Source organism: Netta rufina (assembly GCF_964035555.1).
Source record: "Netta rufina genome assembly, chromosome: Z".
In the NCBI taxonomy this organism is placed as follows: domain Eukaryota; kingdom Metazoa; phylum Chordata; class Aves; order Anseriformes; family Anatidae; genus Netta; species Netta rufina.
Window position 1 is genome coordinate 1,699,206 of NC_140126.1, and position 24,199 is coordinate 1,723,404.

At 37.1% G+C, this 24,199-nt stretch overlaps 1 protein-coding gene across 1 annotated transcript in view; it reads left to right on the forward strand.

Annotated features, from left to right (window-relative positions):
• The window catches only part of RIT2 (Ras like without CAAX 2), a gene marked incomplete at both ends in the record, with an annotated part of 201,176 nt that overhangs the window by 99,285 nt on the left and 77,692 nt on the right, over positions 1–24,199 (forward strand). Inside the window, one exon of the mRNA XM_084305050.1 lies at positions 12,773–12,964. Coding sequence (XP_084161176.1) covers positions 12,773–12,964 — 192 coding nt within the window. The remainder of the gene's footprint in view (positions 1–12,772; positions 12,965–24,199) is intronic.

Sequence of the window (24,199 nt, forward strand, 5' to 3'; positions counted from 1 at the left end):
GAACCACTCCCACGTCCACCAGGGGGGAGCCCTCCATTTCCCAGACCCTTTGTCCTATTGTCAGGGGTGAGGAGTCCCGGGGGAGTGTCCTTGAAACAAAGACTGAAGCAGAGAAAGCATTCAGTATCTCTGCCTTCTCTGCATCTCCCGTGACCAGGACACCCCCGTCATTCAGCAAGGGACCCACATTATCCCTAGTCTTCCTCTTGCTCTTTACATACTTGAAAAAACCCTTCTTATTATCCTTTATCTCTTTTGCAAGCCTCATCTCTAGGTGGCCTTTAGCATTCCTCATCGCGTCCCTGCAGGCCCTGATAACACATTTATACTCCTCCCAAGAGGACAGGCCCTTTTTCCACATTTCATAGACCATCCTCTTCTTTTTGATCTTTTTTAGATCAAAAATCATTATCTTAATCTTTGCATCTTTTTTACCCCTCCTATTTTCTTTCTAGTGGGGGCTTAAGCCCTGTCCCAGGAATGGAACAGCATCTGTGGGCATAGAAACCAGGCCAGCCTCCTTATTATAGCTCTGCCTCTTTGGGGACAGGATTTTAGGGGGAAACTGGGCTAACAATAAATTGCTGAAAATATCTCAAAACATATAACCTGCTGAAAATATCTCAAAACATGTAATTTCTACTATTTCTTTCTGGTAGCATTTGGTTATTGTTATTTCACCTTCAACTGGCATAGTTTCCATATTCCACTCACTGTTATGCTGGAATGTCCCATAATGTCAAGGATTTATGTCTTCAAGATGACACTTCTTTTCCAGCTCGTGTTTCTGTAGCAGGTGCTAACCATTGCAACTGAGAGGATGTGTGAGGTGCAGCTGCCATAGCATTTTCAAAATGCTATGCGATGCAGGGAAGGTGGTGGTATAGGTACCTCATAGCTGTTGATGTATGTTCTTCTGGTCCCAAAAATGGACTATTTTTATCTAACTTAAATTATTCACAATATGGACTTGCATGTCTGAACTAACCATCTAGATTGTTCTTACAGTTGCTGAAAAGAAAAAATTGTTTGATGGCATAGTTCCCTCTTACCCTCAAATACATTTTTAAAATAATTAAACCACCTTTCTGAGTTTTATTTTTACATTGACTATGAACAGAGTCAATGCAACTGAACAAATTACAGACATCTACATAGTAAGCATGTGTAGTATGATTAAATGTTTCTTGTATCCTATTATTAAGGCTGGAGCATCTCTGTGCGGGATAGCTACCCTACATGTGAAGGTAACTTAGAGGCACTTTGTGAGCTGCTCACAGGTGAGCTGACACACATTAATACTATTCCATATAAGTCTATGTTCCAACAAGTCCCCAGAAGCTCAGTGAATGCAGTTCTTCAGGACTCCGTGGACGCCTGTCCAGTGACTGTCCCTGTGTACTTAATGTTACCTAGTCATTTTACCTCCATCAGAAACAGCAGTGCAAATGCAAAGAAAAAAGAATGATAGGATCTCCTTCTTTCTGGAAGAAATGTTTAAGTTCCAAGGACACAACAATTCAGACCTTTTGTAATAGAGTCATACTAAATTTAACACTGTAAGCAATATAAAATCAATGCTTCTTTAACATAACTAATTTGCATTCATATTGGTGATGATTTATGTAGTTTCTGCGGAGCACATTCCTCAGAAAAACACTGAGCTAGATTTCAGTGGCACAGCTGATTAAATATGAAAGTTTTTAAAAAAACTACCTGGCAGCTTGTTTGCTTCTTTTCCTCTCCCCCTCTTAAGAGTCATAGTTCAGGTTGTATCTCTGGTGATGAGTAGGGCACAGGGGAAGAGAGAGAAATAGCTGTGTAGTGGAATTTTTAAGGTAAGCAAACTTATTATGGAAGTCATCTTGAGAGAATACATATGCAAGCCAGAATATCATTTACAGTCATTTATCAGAGCAATGGGGTGTCTGATTCTGTAGCCTCCTGCTTCACTTCTGCAAAGCTGCACAAGCCTCACTGGGGAAGAACGCAACTCTGCAATCACTGTGTAAGCTTACAAGAGCTTGTTTGAATCCCTGGCGAGTCCTTGCTTGCAGCTGCAGTCATTGCCTTTTTGCTAGTGAGTTGTTGTCTTTTTTTTTTTTTTTTTTTTTTTTTTTTCCCTGCTGTTTACTAAAATGTAATTACTGAGCTATTAATTCTTCCCCTTTACCATTTATGATGCATTTGTGTTAAAAGGTGAAAATAGGCTTTATTCTTTCTTGCATACCAATGAGGAAGGGGGAGAAGTGTTACATGGTGCATGATAAACCAAATGCAGTTGGAGGTTTTTGAGAGAGTTAACAATGGAGATTGCTTCAATGCATGCATATAACAGAAAATTACTAAGGTGTTTATGCCTAAGAGAGAAACCATTAGCATTAATACGAAAGTAAAAAACAGTTCTCTGAGTTAGGGACTATAGCACTAAGGCATTTTTACTGACATTGTGGAGAACTGATATGGTGATTTTCTCCATATTTTGGGGTGAATGAAAAGTAGATATCATTTCCCAGGTGATGGATTACATATTTTCATTACTGGATATGACAAACCATCCTTGGAATAGCGGGATTAATAAAGTTAACAAAAGCACAGTTGCAGAAACCTGGCAAATATATCATCACCTGAGGGCAGGAGGGCAATTAGAGTGTGAACATTGGGAACACCAGTGCAGAGAAGCTACTTCTGGAAGGAGGGCCAACACAGGTTATTTAGTAGTTCCTTAGTGACAAAGAAGGTCACAGTGTGGTGCTATTTTATTTATTTATTTATATATATATTTTTTGAAGTCATGAGTTATTTTATAAGAATGTTGTTCTCAGTTGTCTAATTTATTTATTTATTTATTTATCTTTACTTATTTTCTTCTACCTGCATGATATAGTTTAATCTTACTTTATAAGCCAGCCATGATACAGAACAGTATTTGTATACAGAACAGTAAATGAATACAACATTTTCTCCCAATAAAAAATGGGGCAGTGCAGTAGTGGTCCATCAGTGTGAAAGGTGTGAAGGGACATATCTACCTGCTTTTCATGAGACTTAATCCTGTAGCCCTGTCTGTGACTATGAGCAATGCCAGATACTATCAGAAGTATCATAACTGGAAAGAGAAGGGAAACCTAAATGTTTAAGCCCATATATGGTAAAGGACATGAATTCACAAGTGATGAATTCAGATTGTGTTCCAAAATGATTCAAAGAAGTCAGTAATCAAACAAACTTCATAAACTGGCAATTCTTAAAAAGGGTGAAAATTTAGACATACCAACATGAATTCTCAGACTCATTTGAATGAAGATGAGACTATTGTCTGCATAATCAAACCTGGCATAGCAATTCATATATTAAGAAATTTTGTTTTTGTTTTTTCAGCAAAAAATCTGCAAAGATTCAGGATGCAGGATTCTGTGTTGCATGTTCAGTGTGCCTAGTTGTGTTTCTTAAATTTTCAACCATCCATTCAGCTGACTCACTCAGTTCAGACTATCTTCTTGCCTATTGACAAAGTCTTGAGGTGTTCCCTGCCATTTAGTCTACCTGGATGAGTACAGAGTGTACATTGACCCCTGGAAAATATCAAATAATGTATTTGTTACAAAACTTGAAAATCATACCTATATCTTCCAGCAAAGATCACCTGTTATGAATATTATTCTTCCTGTTTCCCTCTCCAGGTAAATTAATTACCATAAACAGGGGAAGGAGTGGCCAGATAAATAAGGACTGATTTCAATAGGGTTGCTGTTGGTTTTCTTCCATATTATGAATTGATTTCAGTATCTATCTTAGCATTTTATTGGCCATTCCTCAAGTTAAGAAAAGGTTACTGATTTTGTACAATGTGGAGTTCATGATATTGCCTTGGAAGGATGTCAGCTTAAGTTCAGAAAGACATTAATCTGCTAGGAACATGGGCTGCATCTTTTATGTTATCTTTATACTGTTCCCATCATCTCTGATGTGGGTTTGGTCCCCAGTACAAATTCACAGAAGGAAAGGGATGTTGCTGTTTTATAACAGAGGCAAGGATTCCTTCCTGTAATTATAAGCCATGAGACTCTGACTGATCATTAATCAGGGGACTGATTATAATAATAATCCACTTACACTGCAGGTTTATGGGCTAATTCTCATTTATACTAATCCCATTTTGAACTGCTCCTGGATCATTACTATAGCAGGGAAAAAAGTCATGAGAGGTTTTTGGTACACAACCAGAACAGTGTAGAATTGATGCAGATCAGTCCCTGTCCTCCAGTCCAGCCAGAGCCCCTCCATTTTCTTTGGTTTGTGTTTGAGCTGTTATCCAACCTCCTTCCTTCTTACCAGTGATGTGACAGATGGTTTGGGCTGGCGCAGGTGACCAAGTACCACCTGCTGCAGACTTCTTCTGTGTTTTTGTTTGTTTGTTTGTTTGTTTTCTGTGCAACTCCTTTTGTTGTTGCTATTTGCAAAGAATAACTGGAAAAAAGAGGGAAGAGAGAGGGAGTGATGGGATGTGATATCGGTCAGAGCTTTCTTGTTTTCTGTTGTGTCATCATTGGTAACCTATAGCCACTGCATGCCAGAATCCTGCAAACAAGAGCAGCAGGTTTGAAACTTTGACTTCTCTGATAATAAAATATATCTGCTTGTTATCTCCTAATGCATTGTCCTGGTTTCAGTTAAGACAGAGTTAATTTTTCTCCTAGTAGCTGGTAGGGTGCTATGTTTTGGATTAGGATGAGAAGAGTGATGATAACATGCTGACGTTTTAACTGTTGCAGAGTAGTGTTTACACCACTCCAAGGACATTTCAGCTTCTCACTCTGTCCTGCCAGCAGGCAGGCTGGGGGTGCAGCTAGAGCTAGGAGGGGACAGACCCAGAGCAGCTGACCCAAACTAGCCAAAGGGGTATTCCATACCACCTGACATCATGCTAAACAATATATAGGGGTGGCTAGCTGGGGGGAGGAGGGACAGACTGCTCGGGGTTAGGCTGGGCATCAGTCAGCGGATGGTGAGCAGTTGTATTGTGCATCACTTGTTTCATAAACATTATTAGTAGTAGTACTATCATCATCATTATTGTTATTATTATTATTGTTATTATTATTTTCCTGTCTTAATAAACTGTCTTTATCTCAACTCACAGGCTTCACTTTCCCATTTCTCTCCCCCATCCCGGAAATGGGGGAGGGTGAGCAAACAGCTGTGTGGTGTTTAGCTGCCAGCCAGGTTAAACCACAACATCCATCTTAACTATATCTTATCCCATGCTGAGGGTCATTATTTCTTACTGCTGAGTGTCACAAGGGGAAAAAACATCCACTGGAGAAGGGTGCCAGATGTTACTTCTTGCCATCCTCTCAAACTGCACTGGAAATACCACTGTCTTGCAGAAACTAAATAAAAACTATAAAATGAACTAGAAGACAAGCCTTATCATCCAGATGCATGAAGGGTAGTGACTGGGTGAGGACTGTGGCTGTTATAGTGGATATCTCAGAGTTTGGCGTAGGTATTTAGTCTCTGTTAACAATCTACAGCTGAGGTAGTGAGGGAGGTCAAAGGGAAAGTCATCCCTGATCTCTTGAATACTTCTCTGAAGGTGGAGTGAATTTCTCACTAGAGTTGATCATCTCTCTCCTGACTGAAGAGAGAAAATTGAAGACTGCTGTGGAATAGGTGCCTACATTTTCAGTAGCAGAAATGAGATGAAACAAGTCCCATCTCTCATATCTAGCTCAGTAACAATATTATGGTGGTTATAAGATATATTTGACCCCAGCTTCCTATTTGGAAGCTTTCTCAATGAAAATATAATGGTTGCAGGTTTCGTACAGTTTACTCTTACAAACAAGCTTTCACATGAAAGAAAAAAAAAAAAAAGACTAAAAATAATTAAAAAAAAATAAAATAAAATCATTACAACCCTTCTCACCAGTGTGTTGTCCTTAGATGTATCTGTTTCAGGAGGTAAAAGAAAATAAATGCATACTATATTACAAGCAGTGCCAGATGAAGAATATGTAATCCCAAGGAAGTCAGCTGTGATGTTTATGTGTGTGAGAGAATTTAACAGAGAGATATGGGAGGGTTACACTTTGGCACTGAGAAATCATTTGCTGCTAAAACTTAATCTTTAACCATATTCAGAAATAACTTTTCTGAGATTGAAGAAACTCTCAACTCAAACTTTCTCTCTCTCAAAAAAAAAAAAAAAAAAAAAAAAAAAAAACAGAAAGAAAGGCTGAAAAAGAAAACAGAAAGAAAGAAACAGAAAAGAGAAACAGAAAACAGAAAAGAAAGAAACATAAAACAGAAAGAACAATATATTTTCACGTAGTTTTTTTTTTTTTATGGTTTATAGTCTTTATGTTTGATTCCTTCACTCACTATTTGAAGGATTTATTTTCCCTGCTGAGTTTCCTGTGTCCTTTCTGTTCATTTTATCCTTGTTTGTTCATTGTTGTAGATGAACAATATTCTGCCTGTTTCGAAGAACACCCCCCACCCCCCGGCGCTTACTAGAAATGTGAAAAAAAAAAAAACACTTCATAACAAGAATGACCCCTGTGGTAATCAGAGAGACAGCTTTGATTAAGAACATCTGTTAGCAGATTCCTGGTTCTAAAGTCAAGCAGAACATGAGACAAGAAGATAGAGAAAGTGGCATTTCTCAAACTGTGAGGATGGCCTCCCTGGGGAGGCTCTGACCTCTTCCAGAGATATAAGCCAAGATCATAAAAACAGAACAGGCATCAAAATGTGTGGAGTGTGTGTGTAGTTTGAAAAACATGACACCTTTGTTTCTGAGGTGCTGCATCTTTAAATTTCTAAGTGCTGTTCTTCTGAGGAGTGTGGAGGACTGCACTTCCACTCACTGCATTGTATTTCCTCCTCAAACACATGCCACACAATGAAATAGAAGGGACTCTTTAAATGACCTCCTGCTCATAACCTCTGTCTTTTTTTATTTGTTATTTCTTTCCCTCACCCTTTTTTTCCTATTTCCTTGGTGCTGGCAAGGCTTGATTTCAGCAATGCATAACACTGGAGTCCCAGAGACTTCACTTCAGTTTTGAGTTCTGCTGATGTAAAACAGTGATGTGGTTCTTTGTAACGATTCTGAGTTGGGTGAAAGCTTTTCTGGTCCACCACTCTTTCTCCAGTGCTGTTCAGGAGGAAATGCTTAGGAGACAGTAAAAAAACAGACATACCTACTTTTGTGACATCCTTTCCTAGATTACTGCAGTCTAAAAGGTGAGGTTATCCTGAGATGAGCATTGGTTGGGTTTGGTAGCCAACAATAAGCTAGTCCTTCATAAGGACATATATATCTAAGAGTAGTCTATTTAGCCACCAAAGGTGTTTGCCACCAAAGGTGTTTCCTTTTCTGAAGACAATACAAAGTTGATCTCACTTGGAAAGAATTTCAAACTGTAATAAACAAATAAATAATAAATAAAAGTAAATAAATAATCACATCAGTCCTATTTATATTAAAAAGAATGAATTTAAAAACTAATTAAAATTATTGTTCATTATGAAAAAGCCCTCTTGCTTGTTATGAAAAGCAGGATAAAAGAAGATAAATCAGGATAACAGAAAGAAACCACAGGATAAGTATTTTCTTCTACACTAAGCTGTTCTCCTAAAGGCTAATATAAAAAAGAAAGAGTTTGCTCACTCAGCTTGACTTAAGAAAGTATAAAAAATACAGAATCAGGGACAGCCACACAAGGATGGACATGGAAGTATTTCTTGGACATGTTAGGAAGGAGAAAGTGTTGCTGGGGTTGAAACTTTTGAGAGATGTGAAAGACAAAGAGCTGGGCTTCTACAGATACACTTCCAATTTAAGGAAGTCTGCGATAAATGTGTAGCTGCTGCTGAAAAGAGCTAGTAGCCTACTGATGAAGAACACAGCAAACTAAAACATTTAGGATTTTCTCTATCCCAGCCTTTACTGGCTCATCTGCCTCACAGGAAAGTTTGATGAAGATATATATACACATATACCCTTAGCAAAGGGGATCATTAAAGGACAAATTAATTCACCTGGGTGTATGTCATTTAGTACAACAGAATGGGATGTGACTGAGCATGTGGAGGGAACTGCTCTATTTCATTGTGAGTCCAATCTATCAAATTTTCAAAATCACTTGAGATGCCCTATAAGGGAAATTGGAACAGACATTAGGGACATTTAGGAGTGACATGCTCAAATTTTCTTGCTAACTTTCTTCTACAGATAGGCTTCATATGAGAATTAGTACTTTTTTTTTTTTCTCTTCTTCCTTTTTTCCATTCCGTTGGGAAAATGGAAAAGTTATACTTCTTTCAACTTTTCGAAAGTTTTAATTTTATTTCTATTCAAACTTGATTTTTATTCTCAAGTACAGCACCTCTCCAAAGGAGGAAGGTGATTTTGTTTCAAAAGATTTCTTATCACACTTTTCAGTTAAGCCTTCGTCATAATACACATGAGAATACTATAGACTGATGTCAAGCTGCAAAGTGCTATAAGCATGACAAAACTTCACTTTAATTCTTAGAATTGATTTCCTTTTGAGGAGGTATGTTTTCCTACTTTCTCTTCCCCTTGATATTTACTGACTTGGGAATGTTTCATATTTTTCCCCTATTGAGTAAAAAAAAAAATGTATCAAGTACTATTCCTGAATATTTTTTTTGAAAAAGCCACTTCTATAGCAGAAAACAAAGAAGACATTTGTGTGCCAAGTGCACAGATATAATGCCACTTACTTTATAAGAGAACCAGTCAAAAATATAACATAAAAACACTGAAGAATATGTAAAACCTTTGGGTCCATCTTCATCTGTTGTTGAACATCCACAAAACCCAGGTGATTTGGATTTTAGTAAGTATAAACTATGAAATATATCTTGAACTAAAAATTGAACAGCTTTAATTGCTTCTTACTCTTTTGTCTTGTGTGTATGGGCACAGCTATTGCAAGGTCTACAGCAGGTTTATTGAAAATTGTATTCATCCTGTTTCCTAATTTATATTACTATGTTGGGGTTTTCAGAATGTTAAAAAAAAAAAAATCCAATAAAATGCTTACATGTATTTATGATTAACCTTGGAGTCCTTGAGGATGTAATGAGCATTCCTGCCAAGGAGAATAGCTAAGAGGTGAAAATAAACATCAAAACTAAGAAAAAAAATTGCTAATTGAGTTAACGGAAAACTAAGTGGATGTCCCAAATCCAGTTTGCATAGAATAATCAATGCATCTGAAAATGAATCACTGTCAGCACGACACTAAGGTACATGTATTCTGGCTGCTTAATCTAACACATCAACTGCAATAATATGTCATAATGAAAAAATGGAAAAGCAAATTTATTCATATATTTAAAGTCATAATTATGCCCAGGCATGATGCAGAAAGTGTAGGTAAATGTCTCCATCTCTAGAATAGTGGTGCTTATAAGCTGAGCATTTTGTCCTTTTGGACACAGTGTGTAAATCGCAGTGTGTAAAAAAAAAAAAAAAAACAAAAAAAAAAAACAGTGTGTAAATCCAGATTCTCCTTGTACTTAAGGAAAGCCACTGAACATTCCTGGTGAGTGATCCAGACAGTCCTCATGTTGCAGCAGGTCACTTGCAATATTTAACTTAAACAGAGATATGTGTCTTAATGCATCCTTTGTTCACTGCAAGCAGCTATAAATGAGTGTAAAAAGTTCAGAGCACTTCCTGGAGGTGGATCACCTCACTGAGCAGAGCTAATTCCTTGTAAAAGGCTGTGCAGAATAATCATCTAGTGTCATAATATTAGATTTATGAATGTTCTAACCCAGGAATACAGAACATCTGGGCTGTGATTTGTTATATAACAAAACATCTACTTCATATGTCTACGTGGGACCTAGAGGTTCTCTTTAGTTGTGTGGTGGTTTTACCGTGCTGGGCAGCTAAACCCCACAACCGCTCTCTCACTCCCCCTCCTTTAGATGAGGAGGGGAAGAAGTAAAGCAAAGAACAACTCACGGGTTGAGAAAAGGATAATTTAATTAAAGCGAAATAATAATAACAATTAAATAAAGACTACTATGAACTAAACAATTTAACTAAGGGAAAATAAAAAGGGAAAGGGGAAAAGGGAGGGGAAAAGGGAAAAATAAAAAGAAGGGAGGAAAACAAACAAACAAAATAAATGAAGGCTATATGGAAGTGCAGAGGAAAGAAATTACTCTCTACTTCCCACAAATGAGCGATGATTGACCACGTCCTTGAAGCAGGGCCTTAACGCACGCAGCCAGTGTTCGAGAGAAGGACTGACGTTTTCCCAATGAGAGCCCACCCCTCCCCTCGTCTTCCTGTTTCCACCTTTTATTGCTGAGTGTGACACCACATGGTATGGAATATCCCTTTGATTGGTTTAGGTCAGCTGCCCTGGTGATGTTTCTCTCCTCACTTTTTGCCCACCCCCTAGGAGGGTTAGAGAAAGGCCTAGTGCTGTGCCAGTGCTGCTCAGCAGTAGACACAACACTGGTGTGATAACACTGCTGTTCCAGCTACAAGTACAGAGTACGGCACTGTATGGGCTGCTGCCGAGAAAGTTAACATTCCAGCCAGACCTAGTACAAGTTGTCTAAATATTCAGCTCTCTCCCAAAAATAGATAAAGCAGAAAAACAGTTGTTTGTTGGTTTTTTTGTTTGTTTGTTTGTTTGTTTGTTTTTTGTCAATGGAACCAATCTGTAGTCCATTAATTATATTGATCAGTTTTCCATTATCTATATTGGAGCTTAGGTTGTGGCCTACAACTGCACAGAGATGGCTAAATTCAAGAGCCTTAATCCACAAGTTCAACTCCACATAAGATTTTCACTGTATGTTCAGTCTGAAGGAAGGCATCATGGCCTTGTTTAGCTCCTACTGCAAAGGAGACAACCCCACTAATCATGGAATGGAATAGGTCTAGGTGATGATGAAAAGAGAAGAAACTTGGGAAGGTAGGTGGAGAGATCCTGTCTTGGCAGGAAAGTCAGTGGGTGAGTAAGTGAGCGAGAGTATGTTTCCATGCTTAGTAATTAACACTACCCGTCTGTAACTTGGAGACTTTGAGTGTGGTCTCCAGTTTGTTATTGTTTTGGTTATTGATCCAGGGGCTCAATATAATAAGGTTGAGAGGCAACAACCTGGAAAACAGAGACCAGATCTCCATTCATTGTCTTGCACAAACCAACAAAGAATAGATCCCCTTTGGCTAGATGTCTTCTGTCCTTCTACTCACCACTGCCCCACATCCACTTTCAAGATAATGGAACAGAACACAGCCTAATCCACTCTAAGCTATAGCTTGGCAGATAATAAACTCTCCTGGGATGGAAGTGGTGAGAGTTTAGACATTTTGAAATTCAGAGTAAGCTCAAAGCAGAATCTTACCCTTAAATTGCCTATTAGTCTGCTATTTTGGAGCTTAGTCTATGAACTTCTTCCTGTAGCAGGTGAAATATTTTGAATGATATATTAAAAAGCCCCTGGGTAAAAGATACATCATGAATAAATGATAATGGTCAACACGAAAGTCTCTTCACAGGAAGTATTATCAATCAACATGAGTGACTATTGAGAAAGATTTAAGGCTGGGACTTTTAAAAGAGCATAAGCAATCCATTTCCCTTCAATTTTCAGCAAAAATTGTGGACATACATATAGCCTAAACTCTTTTTAAAATCCTCGCCTAAATTCTCAACAGAGTAAAAAATACAGGACTTGATATTGCATCCTGCTGCTCATAGAAATGGTCCAACATTGATATGTGTATGCCTTGCTTTATCAGACCTTCCTGCATCTTAATATCTCTGGAGAGCTGATTCTGTCAGGAGGATTTTGATCTCAACTGGCTGTTGTCATGGGCTGGTTGTCATGGGCTGGATTATTCTGGGTTGTGATCAAGAAGAGCAAACAAAAAAGAAACTGTCTTTAAAATGCATTCTCGAGCTGCAGTGTCTGAGACTAGTTTTTAAAAAGTAAGCTTTGATTTTTCTAGAATGTAGTATTTGTTAAATAAATTTGAAAACCATACTCGTAATTCAAAATATAGTTGTGACAAAAAATGCATACAAAAATATAGGAAAATGAAGGAACAGAAAATCGGGCCAATTATCCCTCCATTCAAAATTATTCATTTTGATTTAATGGTATTATCCCACACTGAACTAAATACCCCAGCTTCTGTGAGCATTTGAAAAAGCAGAACTTTTTTTTAGATTATGTTCCTGTTTTGCTAGGCATTTTTCCAAAGCTGGTAGGAGTCAATGACAATGATTTTGATATTACTGAGTTTCTGAACTGAGTGCATAATAAAGAGTTTGTAACTATCTAACATCCCTAGATAGTAATATAACTCTTCTTTCACACCTATTAACATCCATTGAATTGCTAGTCATCTACGTGTACCATAAGGGCTGCAGAAGGTTCTAGAGCTACTTAAAACAGTGTTTTCTATATGCAGGCACTGGCATAAGTTGATCTTCTTAGAAGATAGAATTCTCCTGATAGGAAAAGGTTTAAAAAAAAAAAAAAAGGAGAAAAAAAAAAAAAGGCCTAAGAGAAATCCTGCTGGTGTATGATCTAATGACCCAGAAGGATGCATGAGTTTCAGCAAAAACTATTTAAAACAGTAAAACAAGCAATGTGAAATTATTTGGGGGATGGAGGAAGTTTTCAGCAAGTCTGTTATTTGCAGATGGAATTTTTTTTCTGCCAAATTACTGAGCATGTTCTTCTTATTTCACAGGCAGAATTCACAGCCATGAGGGACCAATACATGCGAGGTGGAGAAGGCTTCATTATCTGCTATTCCATCACAGACCGTCAATCCTTTCAAGAAGCTGCTGAGTTTAAGGAACTCATTTATCGTGTCCGGCATACCTATGATATCCCCTTGGTGCTGGTGGGAAACAAAATAGATCTTGAAGAGTTCAGACAGGTAAGACACTCCGCTGATGGTTTTGGCTTGTTTTTTCTTGGTTAGCTCAGGGACTTCTGTAACATATGTTGTACAGCACCACTGAGAGTTATTAGTACAAAATGAGGTTTATTCAAAGAGCTACACACTGGGAGAGGTAATAAATTAAGGATTTAGCAGTACTTTCCATTTGTATGTAATAGATCTGAAAGTAGTCTTGGCCAATCATATCCAAATGCTTCTCCCTTTTGCTTGGAAAGGAATACTATGATTTTCTTCTGAAGCTATATATATGTGCAATATGGAAATAGATTCTGTCAGGATTCAGACAAAAAATATGTTTCTTGTTGATCTTGTCTGATCACTCAAATGGGAAAATTAATGTGTATGAATGTCTGAACTGGATATCACAAATGGCCCTCAAAATGAAGGGGCTTGGGAAGGCTATTAGGAATGATACCAGACACAATGTCTTTGAGATGTGATATATGCACAAAAAGTTGTTATATAGGACTGGCACTGGACATCCTGCCTGAATGTGTATCAAGGCAATTCAGAATCATGTTTCTGATTCTCCATGAATCGGAATTCTCTCATGAATCAGATTCTCCGATAGCTCTCCATGAGCTAGGATTTAGGTGTCAGACTCTTTTCATCCCTATCTTTTTTTTATTTCCATCACTGTTACCAAAAGTAACAAAGTCAGAATGGTTTTCTCAAATATTCTGTGATCTGTAAGTTGAGTTGTGGAAAACCCACACTTTAAAGAATAGTAAAATAATACAGTCCAGATCTTCCAATTTGAATAAAATATCTGAATATTGCTATGTCTACATAAGCAAGTACTATGAACCAACTGAAGCGGAGCTATAGTACAAGTCAGTTTATTCTGAAGTCCACATTTCAGAAATTGAACTTTGGACTAGCTCTACTCCAAGGCTATTGTTTAAATGTTTTGCAGGTGCTAAAGTGTATGAGGTGTGCTCTTGGAGCATATCTTCACTTAACTCTCATCCAAAGTTTGGGTCATGTTCTTAGACTACTGCACAATTGAAAGCAAAACAGATGTGGAGATGCTTAGGAAATACTGTTCAGAGTCATATACAGAGACATACAGTCAAATACTGTTCACATCATCTCTGTGCTCAGCTATAAACATGTGTTAATGGGCTTCAGCAGCTCATTATTTCAGAAGTGGGACTTGAGCTTGTGCTGTACATTTAACAAACACTGAAATAAATTGATCTGTGCTTACCTGATAGGTTAAACACTACCTAAGAAACTTGATCAAATGTGGGAAGATAGAGTGAAAGGAATCTTTTCAGTGTCATGTGTTGTGGTCAGGACTTTATTAATACAGCTTGAATGTTTGAGCATGATAGCCAGCAAACTCTGGGGTGGCATACAACAATGAGATGACAATGTACAGCATTAACATATCAATGATCAAACACCGAGGAACACAAATATACCCAGTTCAAACTACTGAGAAATGGTAGGTATCAGAATGCAATTAGCCAGACTGGAATTCAGCCAGGGCACCAGGGCTAATATTGGTGCTTTGCTTAATGACATTTTTCTCCTATGGAAATCATTAAAGGCACTGTAATATTATTCATGGTATTTGGAAACATAACATTAAGTTCAACATTCACTGGCATCATTTCCATTTAATGATAATTCTGCAACAATCAGACAGGCTGTAGGAGCTCAGTCAGACAAAGCTCTTGTTTGAAATGCAATTCAATACACAATACAATTAATGATGTATGTCGCTTGCCTCAAATCTATCAACAGCACTACAAGAATAAAACTAATCTGCAATTAAAATTTTATGTTAGTAGGAACACTACTGAAAACAAAATAGCAAGCTTATTTTTAAATAATGTTTTTATTTTCTGATGGCTTCAGTAAAATTACTGTTGGCTTTAAGTGTACCTGTCATTTCTAATGTCTTAAGAAATGGGTTTGTCTGTATACCTTCCTAAAACAAGTTTTAATTATATCAGCCTAAAGAATAAACATTTTATTTTTATTTTTTTTTCTGAAACAACGTGGGGGAACAACTGTGAAAAAGTTGTGGGAAAAGTAAATAATAATAATTAAAAAATCTTCATGCATATTTACAGAATCACCAAATGTCAGAATGGTTAACTTTGGCAGGGACCTCTGAAGGTCATTTGGTCCCAACCGTTTGCTCAAGGGTGCCCAGCACCACATCCAGGTGACTTTTGAAGATCTCCAAGGAGGAGACTCCACAGCCTCTCTGGGCAGCCTGTGCCAGCACTCCATCACCTGCACAGCACAGACAGGCTTCCTGATGTTTAAACAGAACTTCTTGTGCTCCGGTTTGTGCCCATTGCCTCTTGTCCTGGCACGGGGCACCACTGAGCATAGGCCATCTCCATCCTCTTTGCACCCTTCCTTTAGGTATTTTGATAAGATCCTCCAAAGCCTCCTCATCTCCAGGCTGAACAGTCCCAGCTCAATCAGGCTCTCCTCATAGGAGAGCTGCCTCAGTCCCAGAATATTGTCATAGAACATATCCACTCTGGTAGTAAGTCTTCCTCCATCTTCCATTCCCTTTCACATATTCATCCTGTAGCTACATCTAGCCATTTCAAACCTTGTTCTGTCCTGAATTTAGAGATTCACTAGGAAAGTAAATGGGCATGAGTGGTTAAGGTGTTTATCTGTGTTCATCTTGTGATTTTTAGCCATTGCTCTAAGAAGTATTTAAGTATTATATGTACTTTATCCCATAGCTCTTTGATGTGAAATAGACCACTACGAGCCTGATTAGATGCCATTTGAATGGCAGTGCCTTCTGACATTAAAATCTTTAGATTGATAAATATAAGGTGTATATCTGTTTTAATGTCTTTAGAGTTTCAGAAACATTTAGGACCGGCTGATGTGAAGTACAATAGATACTTTCACTTCAGGTCTGTTTTGTAACTTTGCCCCAGATAGCACTTACTGAGGTTTAAAAGCTATGTAATGGTTAAATATTTTCTAATTAAAACATGTCAATCTTTAAAAATAAAGTAATAAACTGGTCATATTTGAATTGCTAAATCTAGATTTCATTTTTTAATTAAAATATTTTATAACAAAAACATGTAGCACTGCTGAGAGACTGTTTGAAAAAATTATCCAGAAGACTCTGCCTACTGACCATTGCAATATATTACATTCAGTAATTCAATGGGGAACTAAATAAATGAGCTCCTTTGAACAACGTGCTGTAGCTCTGAGCTGAAAAGAACAGATACTTTCTAGCTGCTTTTTCAAATTATATGTGGATGTGAGAACCCCTCTGGAAATTTTACCTACACAAAAATTGCATAGCCTTGATGGAACACTTTTTCCTATACACTATATGTGATCCCAGAGGAATAAACTATAGGCTTATTCAAATCCATGGGTAGCATGTTGATGGCCATTGAGGCTAAGGTTATGAGGGCAGCTCACGCTTCATTCAGCTCTTGGCCTCTCTGGGAAGCCTATCATCACAGTTGTTAGTTTTGCCAGTACAGTCTTGGTCCTGAAAAGAATTATGCACTTGTTTACTCTTCCACAGATGAATTGTCTTATTGGCTTCAAGCACAAATCCAAGCAGGAACAGGGCTTTTGAAAGCATTTCCTTCTTTCTCCCTCCTCCTACAATTTCTCTTCTTCAGTATGAAATATAAAATCAATATGAAATTTGTCTTTAACATGCAACAGTATCTATTTGGATTAATATCACTTATTAATTACTGGTGCTTACTGCATACTTGCAATTTATTATATTTTCTTTCAAAGTTTTATTATGCCATAAGGTAATTCTTGAATCCGGATTACAGTAGGTCATGGTCATTCTCATGACCTGAAGCAGATGCCTGCGGAATATTCTCATTTAGATGAGGTTTTACTCTGGAATTTATTTGAGATGAGATGACTGGTTATCAGATACTGTGCACATCAATTTCTAGATTTCTCATTTTGACAGTGGATGTAGTGTCATGTTGGCTACTACTAATTCTAGTTTTGTATTGGCTAAAACCTTGAAATGTCTGCATCTGAGACTGCTAACATTCTAATGTTTTGCTTGTTTGTTTGTTTTGTTTTTGTTTTGTCTTTTTTGTATGAATTACTCTTCAGTATATTTCAGTATATTTCAGTCTGTACCTTCTGTTGCCTGGCTGAGACAATGAAAATAGTTACAGAATATGACATTATATGTTGTTTTCATTTTCCAGTCCATAACAATGAAACACTGTTTACTAGATGTTTTGTCATTCATATTAGTCATGTAATGGCAGTATACTGAACTTCTTGCCTTAGTATCAGGATGAATTCCTTTTTTTGGGGGATTAAAACTGCTCTCAAATTGATAGATATCCTTTAGTGCAATCAGTTCCATTTTTACTTAAGGACATTGGGGTGGAAGAATCTGTATGCTGAAGCCTCGTTTCCCATTTATTAGGCCAGTACAGTACACAGAAACTGAAAATTTCTGTTGTTTCTTCTCAACTTTCAAACTGTAAGTCAAAAGACATACATTTCCTGTTATTTACTGACAAAGAATAATATTTATCTGAGTTAACATTAGACATGTTAAAGTGATTAGACTAAATGAGTCCTCTGTAAATCCGTGGAGAGCTACAGGAAATATCCTAAGTCTTAGACATATTATAAAATGAGATGAATCTTCCCCTGAAGATGTTTGTCTTTATGTCGACCCTAGAAGGAGGCATTGGTGAAAATCTTCCTTGCTTTTATAAAGCAGCATTTGGGTGAGCTGAAGAAAATTGTTTTTAATTGTCCTTTCAATTGAGATTCTAACCTGATTCTTTGTGTTGTGATTGCTGATGCAAAGTACAAACTAGAATCTTAAAGCAAACTTAACTTGCTTTTGGTTTCTAATGAATAGAATCTAATAAATAGTCATTCTGAAGGTAGCCCTCCCTTCTAAAGACTGGAGTGAGCTGTGAGCTGTGAGCTCAAATGTATTCTGGCAGCCTTACCCTAAAAAAAAGACAACAAAAAAAAAAAAGACAACAAAAAAACATGAAAAAAAGACAACAAAAAAAAAAAGACAACAAAAAAACATAGTGGTATCTTTAATGAAAACTAGCTAAAGAAGAATACTGCAAAGAAGAGAAAATTATTCAAAACTATTTGAAAGTTGCATTGAATTTTGAGATTAATTAATTCATCCATCTTGACATCATCATGGCTGTTCATTTTCCCTGGCATTCATGCAGTTATATTTTGCTAGCATGAATGCAGGATGAAACTGAACTATGCTTTTAAGGAGTTGCCATTGTCACTCACATCTTCTTCTCTACATATTGCCTTAGCCACATGATATAATATGATATTTTTCATTTGCTCTTATTTGCTCTTCAAGTTCTGAATAAAGTAAGACATTTTTGTTGTTTTGATGGATCTCTGGCAGTTGTCAGAATATTTGGAACTATAACCACTGAAGCTGTCATGATGTTTATTATCTTAGAAAACTGTCAAATATTTGATAATCACTTTCTACATTACCAAAATATGTATCTGGATTCTGATATGTTCTTCTACACTTTTAATTTCTACTTATTTTTAATTGATTTTGATTTTTTTGACATTTCTTTCATACTGTTCACTATCCTGAGAAATCTTCTGCATATCACTAAAATATCATCTTTCAGTATTAGCCCCCAAACCCAAGCCCAAAAAGCATGTGTGCTTTTCTTTGCCAATGCAACTGTAAGAGTCAATCTGGCAGTTGTTGTCTCTTGTCTCTTATAATAATAATTCTATTATTATTAATTCTTCTGTCTCTAGCAAATGTTTATCTATATATAGTTTACCTTTTTGTCATTATCATGCTTTATATTTCAAAAATAAACAAACAACAACAACAAAACAAAACCTAAACCGCAGGTTCATATTACCCAGGCTGCAATAAATGCATCCAGACACATAAACAACTGTAATAAAACAGTTGTCTCATTTCTCAGTTCATAATTGTGTCAACCTCTCTGGAAATATCCAATAAGTTCCATAATACATCCAACACAGAACAGAAGACATTTGATGAGGACTGAAACGCAGATAACAAGCTTCTCTATAGGAACAGTAACAGCAGAGAACCAAGAGCTAAACTTCATAAATAAATAAATTGAATGAATAAATAAATAAAATAAAGACAACTAACTGATTGTAGCCAAAGCTACAATCGTTGAGGATTTGTATGAGCAAGGACTTGTAGTAAAGGGTGTACACTAAGGATGGTGGTGCAAGACCACATCACAGCTAGGGATGTTAAACAGCAGCAGACTTTTTATTGTTTTAAAAGGCTCCCTGTACCTGCTGCTTCCACCTGCTTTCCCTTCACCCTCCACCTCAGAGATTTCGTCTTTCTCATATCATAAGAAACACAGAATTATAGAATCAGAGAAAGGTTTGGGTTAGAAAAGACCTTAAAGATTACCCAGTTCTAACCTCTGCCATGGCCAATCACACCTCCCACTAGGCCAGGTTGCTCAAAGCCTGATCCAGCATGGCTTCAAGCACTTCCAGGGATGGGGAATCCACAGATTTTGTTGGCAACCTGTTCCAGTGTCTCACTGACTTCATAGTAAAGAATTTCTTCTAAGTATCTAATCTAAATCTCTCCTCTTTCAGTTCAAAGCCACTCCCCCATGTCCTATCACTACAGTCCCTGACAGAGTCCCTCCTCAGCTTTCTTGTAGGTCCCCCTTAAGTACTGGAAGGCTGCTCCTGGCTGAACAATCCCAGCTCCCTCAATCTGTTTTCACAGGAGAGGTGCTCCAGTCCTCTGATCATCCTTGTGGTCATCCTCTGGTCTCACTGTAATAGCTCCATGTACTTGTTCTAGTGGTCCTAGAGCAGGACTCCAAGTGCAGAGCGAAGGGGGAGAATCCCCTGCCTCGCACTGCTGGCCACACTGCTCTTGGTGCAGGCCAAGATACCGTTTGTTTTCCAGGCTGCAAGCACACATTGCTGGCTCATGTTGAGCCATTAACCAATGCCTCCCTCCCCCAAAATCTGACTTTATGTGGCCATGTTTTTTACTCCAGCAGAAGGACACCTTGGAGGAGGGGTGCAAAGCTGCAGACATATTCTCTCACCAGTAGTATTTATCTAGGTTGCCTCTCAAGGTGAATTTAGACTCTGAGATTTGTCTGCTTGGTCAGGAAATTTAGAGGTTAGTTGTGAAGACTTTAATGCACTTTTCATTTGACAGCGACACTAGTGGGATCTTTCTTTCTAACTAAAGCAAGCAAATGCTGCTGGAAAACCACCCTCACAAACATACTGCCTAGGGTAGAGCTTGTTTGTAAGTTCAGAAATGCTGTTGAGTGACTCAGAAGATTATTCACAGAGGAAAACCCATTGGTTACACAGTGACCACACAAAACTGTACAGCTTGCAAAGAAGCCCACAGTGGTATCATTTATTGGGTGACCAGAGCTTAGGTAGAAGCCTGTACAGATTCTGGTGCTGGAAAGCAATATTTGTGAGGAAGATAATTATCCCTTAAGGACTTCCATAGTTCAGTTTTCAGCAGCAGGAAATGGGTAAGGAAGGAGCTGTGTGTGACTCACTCTGGTTCCTGTCCTGCTCCAGAGGCAGTGCTCCAAAAGCCTGATTGCAAAATCCCTTTTTATTTTTCAGTTTATTTACTGCAATTTTCATCATCCTGTCTGTGAATGTTCCTCTTACACACCATGCACCAGACAATCATAATCCTGTTTTTAACGCAAACAGGGGAGAGGCATGAATGTAATGTAACACACATGGCAGTACTAATTGGGGCACAATTTTGCCTCTCCAACATCTATGCCTGAAGCAATGTGACCTCCCATCTCTCAAGAGTTATCTTCCCATTTTCTCCACAGGGACACATCTACACGTAAGAGAATGGCATGCAATTGAAAGATATCTTTTTTATATACATGCTACTATTTTTACATAAGCAAAATCAAGATTTCGGCCTAACTCATATATTATTCACTACAGTTCTGGTTCAGGAAGCTATTTAAGCATAGGCTTCATTAGAGTGGAACTAATGTATGTTCTTCAAGTTAATTTGCACTTGAGCAAAGATACTGCCCTGAAATTGAGACAGTAATGAGCAACTTTATGAAAACAAAAGTTCCTTGGCAAAGTAGCAGATTAATATAGGAGGTAACCTTTACTGAGTGCATTGTTTACATAAAAATGTGAATTTCTCATAGCAAGGATAGTTTCTTGTGTGTTTTTGCAGTAATAGCTCAAATTCTTTGAAAGAAGAAATTTTGCCAGAATTTAATTACTTCTTATCATGGTGTCACAAATAAAAGCATGAGACCGAGCATTTACAGAAAAGAAGATAAACCAGTTTTAATCAGCTTAATTATCTTTTCTTTTTTTTTTTTTTTTTGAAGACTTGCTTTTTTGTTTTGTTTTGTTTTGTTTTGTTTTTCCCACATGAATTAGGAAGTTAGAAAGATCTGGTTTTGTCCAAATTAAAAAACTTGGCTAGGAATAGCAGCATGTTAATTTCACACACAATGATGTTTAAGCCGTGAAGTCACGACAAGCAAAAAAAAAGAATAAATAAATTAAATAAAGCCCAAAAACCTTTACTCAGACAAATCAACTTGAAAAAATGAAAGGAAAATATCTCTGTTTTATATGCATTCTGGAATCTTTAAATTTCTCATACATAGTGTCCAAATTTTATAGTATAAAAGCTAATAGCAGCTTCTAAATCTCTGAATAAATTGGTTAGTATAACATACTTAATGTGAGAAGGAATAAGAAGTTATCTATGATAAACTGACATCAAAACACATTATTACAGTTGCAATTCAAAATGTTAAATATCAGAATTCAGGTTTCTTTGTTACAGTCATTAGTAGAATTAATCACACAAATTTGCAGATCAGAACTCTGGACATAGGCTGGGAGGTAGAGGATGATGTGTTGTTTGTTTGTTTTTTTTCAGTTAATCGGTATTGGGGTTGATTCAGTTTAACATCTTCATCCACTTTTTCATGATTATTTCCTGGTTATTTCAAAGTGGAAAAAGGATGGGGATCATTTTTGTCATTAATGCATTTACATGTATTTCCTCTATTGCTCAATAAAGGTTTTTTCTCTTTTTCCATGTCTATCTCAATTTTACCATCTACTACAGTCCAAGAGATTAATAAAGAGATTAATAAAGAGAAAAATGTCTTGATGTCTTGCTTTTATTTATTTATTTATTTATTTATTTATTTTAAATGTGCTGTTTTCATTGTTGTAATAACGTTTGTTTGATTTAGGGGAGGTGTTTGCATGTTTTAACAATGTAATATTCATCAGAGTATTCATCAGCAGCATGGGCCACCATTTGAGTAGTTCCTTTGAGTAGTTCTGTCATATACAGTTAGTGACTGAAATTTTGAAATTGCTTTACATCTCCTCTGAGGTAGTGGGGCAGACAGTCTATTTACATTCAGTGATGTTTGTCTTAACAAAACCACAAGACGATTTTCCTATTTTTTTCCTTACAGTGACTTAATTAGTCTCCTCTTACATTATTGCTAAAAATTTGCATTATTTTCTAAGACTCCATTCATTTCTGCAGTCCACAATTTCTTCCATTCTTAAAACTGAGGACTGCATGAGATATGTTTTTTGTTGGTGGTGGTGTTTGTTTTGTTGTTTGTTGGTTTTTTTTAGAACCATGGAATCATAGAATATCCCAAGTTGGAAGGGATCCACAAGGATCATCAAGTCCAACTCTTGGCTCTGCACAAGACCACCCAAAAATCAGACCACATGTCTGATAGTGTTGTCCAAATGCTTCCTGAACTCCAGCAAGCTCAGTGCCATGACCAGTTCCCTGAAGAACCTGTTGAAGTGCCTGACCACACCCTCAGTGAAAAACGTTTTCCTAATAATGCTGTCCCAGCTCCATGCTGTTCCCTTGGGTCCTGTCATTGTCCCTAGAGAGCAGAGCTCAGCGCCATTGTGAGGAAGCTGCAGGATGGGGAGAGAACCTGAAAATAGAAAAGAAAAATAATAAAAAAAGGAGAGAGTTATAGAGATCATGGATGGGTCAGAAGCACTTTGTGATCAGTGACACCTGAAAGTGCTTTGGGAAACCTCAGGCAGGATTTCTGACATGGTTGTGGCTGCAAAATAAATCTTTCTTCAGCCCCTAGATAATTGCTGTATAAGACTTTAGAAGTATTTACCGTTACTGTACTTCTTAGTTTTGGTACAAAGTATTTCACTGCTGCATCTGATGTCTCTCCTCTTGCTAGGCTTTTGCACATCGTTTGATAAACATTTGAACCTGTGAAGAGGAAGAAGTAAAAGTTGTGGAGGGTTCGTAGATCTCAATTCATTAATTATTGTTTTTCTGTTCCTAGCTGAAAAACATATGGTTTGGTCCTTTACATTTAATTGGAAGGGAACCAGTTCCAGAAGATTGTGTGTAAGCCTTATTCCTTAATGAACAGTATCAAGAAATGATAAACTGACTGAAGTCCAGGGAAGTCAGTTGTATTTTGTCCTTCAGACCCTGTGGAATCTGTAGTATGAAGCCATGGTTAGATTGGACAGGGGTAAAAGTGTCATTGTACTCATTTCTGAAAATATTCACTGGCAATCTCAGTAACAAGGGTGAAAACAGAGGTAATAAAAACTAAATTTCCATCTGTTCCAATGCTCTGTCTGAGGTATTGGTAGTTTTTAAGAATATAATAAGTAAACTTCAGCTCTCTGTATCCCTGCACTGAAGTCAGAAAGAGTGCTTCAGTCTCCAGGGCTGTCAACTTAGCACCATTTATGTCTTACAGATGTATCACACACACACAAATACAGCTTTTACTAATTTTGGAACAACAGCACATAAAAATAAGAATTTTACATTTGCTCTGATTTCGTGATATTTTCAATATGGAATGTCCATAAAAGAAATTCCGCTTTTTAGGGAGCACAGGTGCAATGGACATAAGGGAAAGATGAGGTGATCAAATAACATAACATAACATAACATATAACATAACATAACATAACATAACATAACATAACATAACATAACATAACATAACATAACATAACATAAATAATAAAAAATAAACAATAAATAATAAAAAAGTCATAAAAGCTATAGAATAGTTCTGCTCAGATTTTTTTAATTCCATTTTCACAATTAAATATATGTTATATCAAATCTATATAGTAGTACAGAAATCATCTTTATTTTTGTAA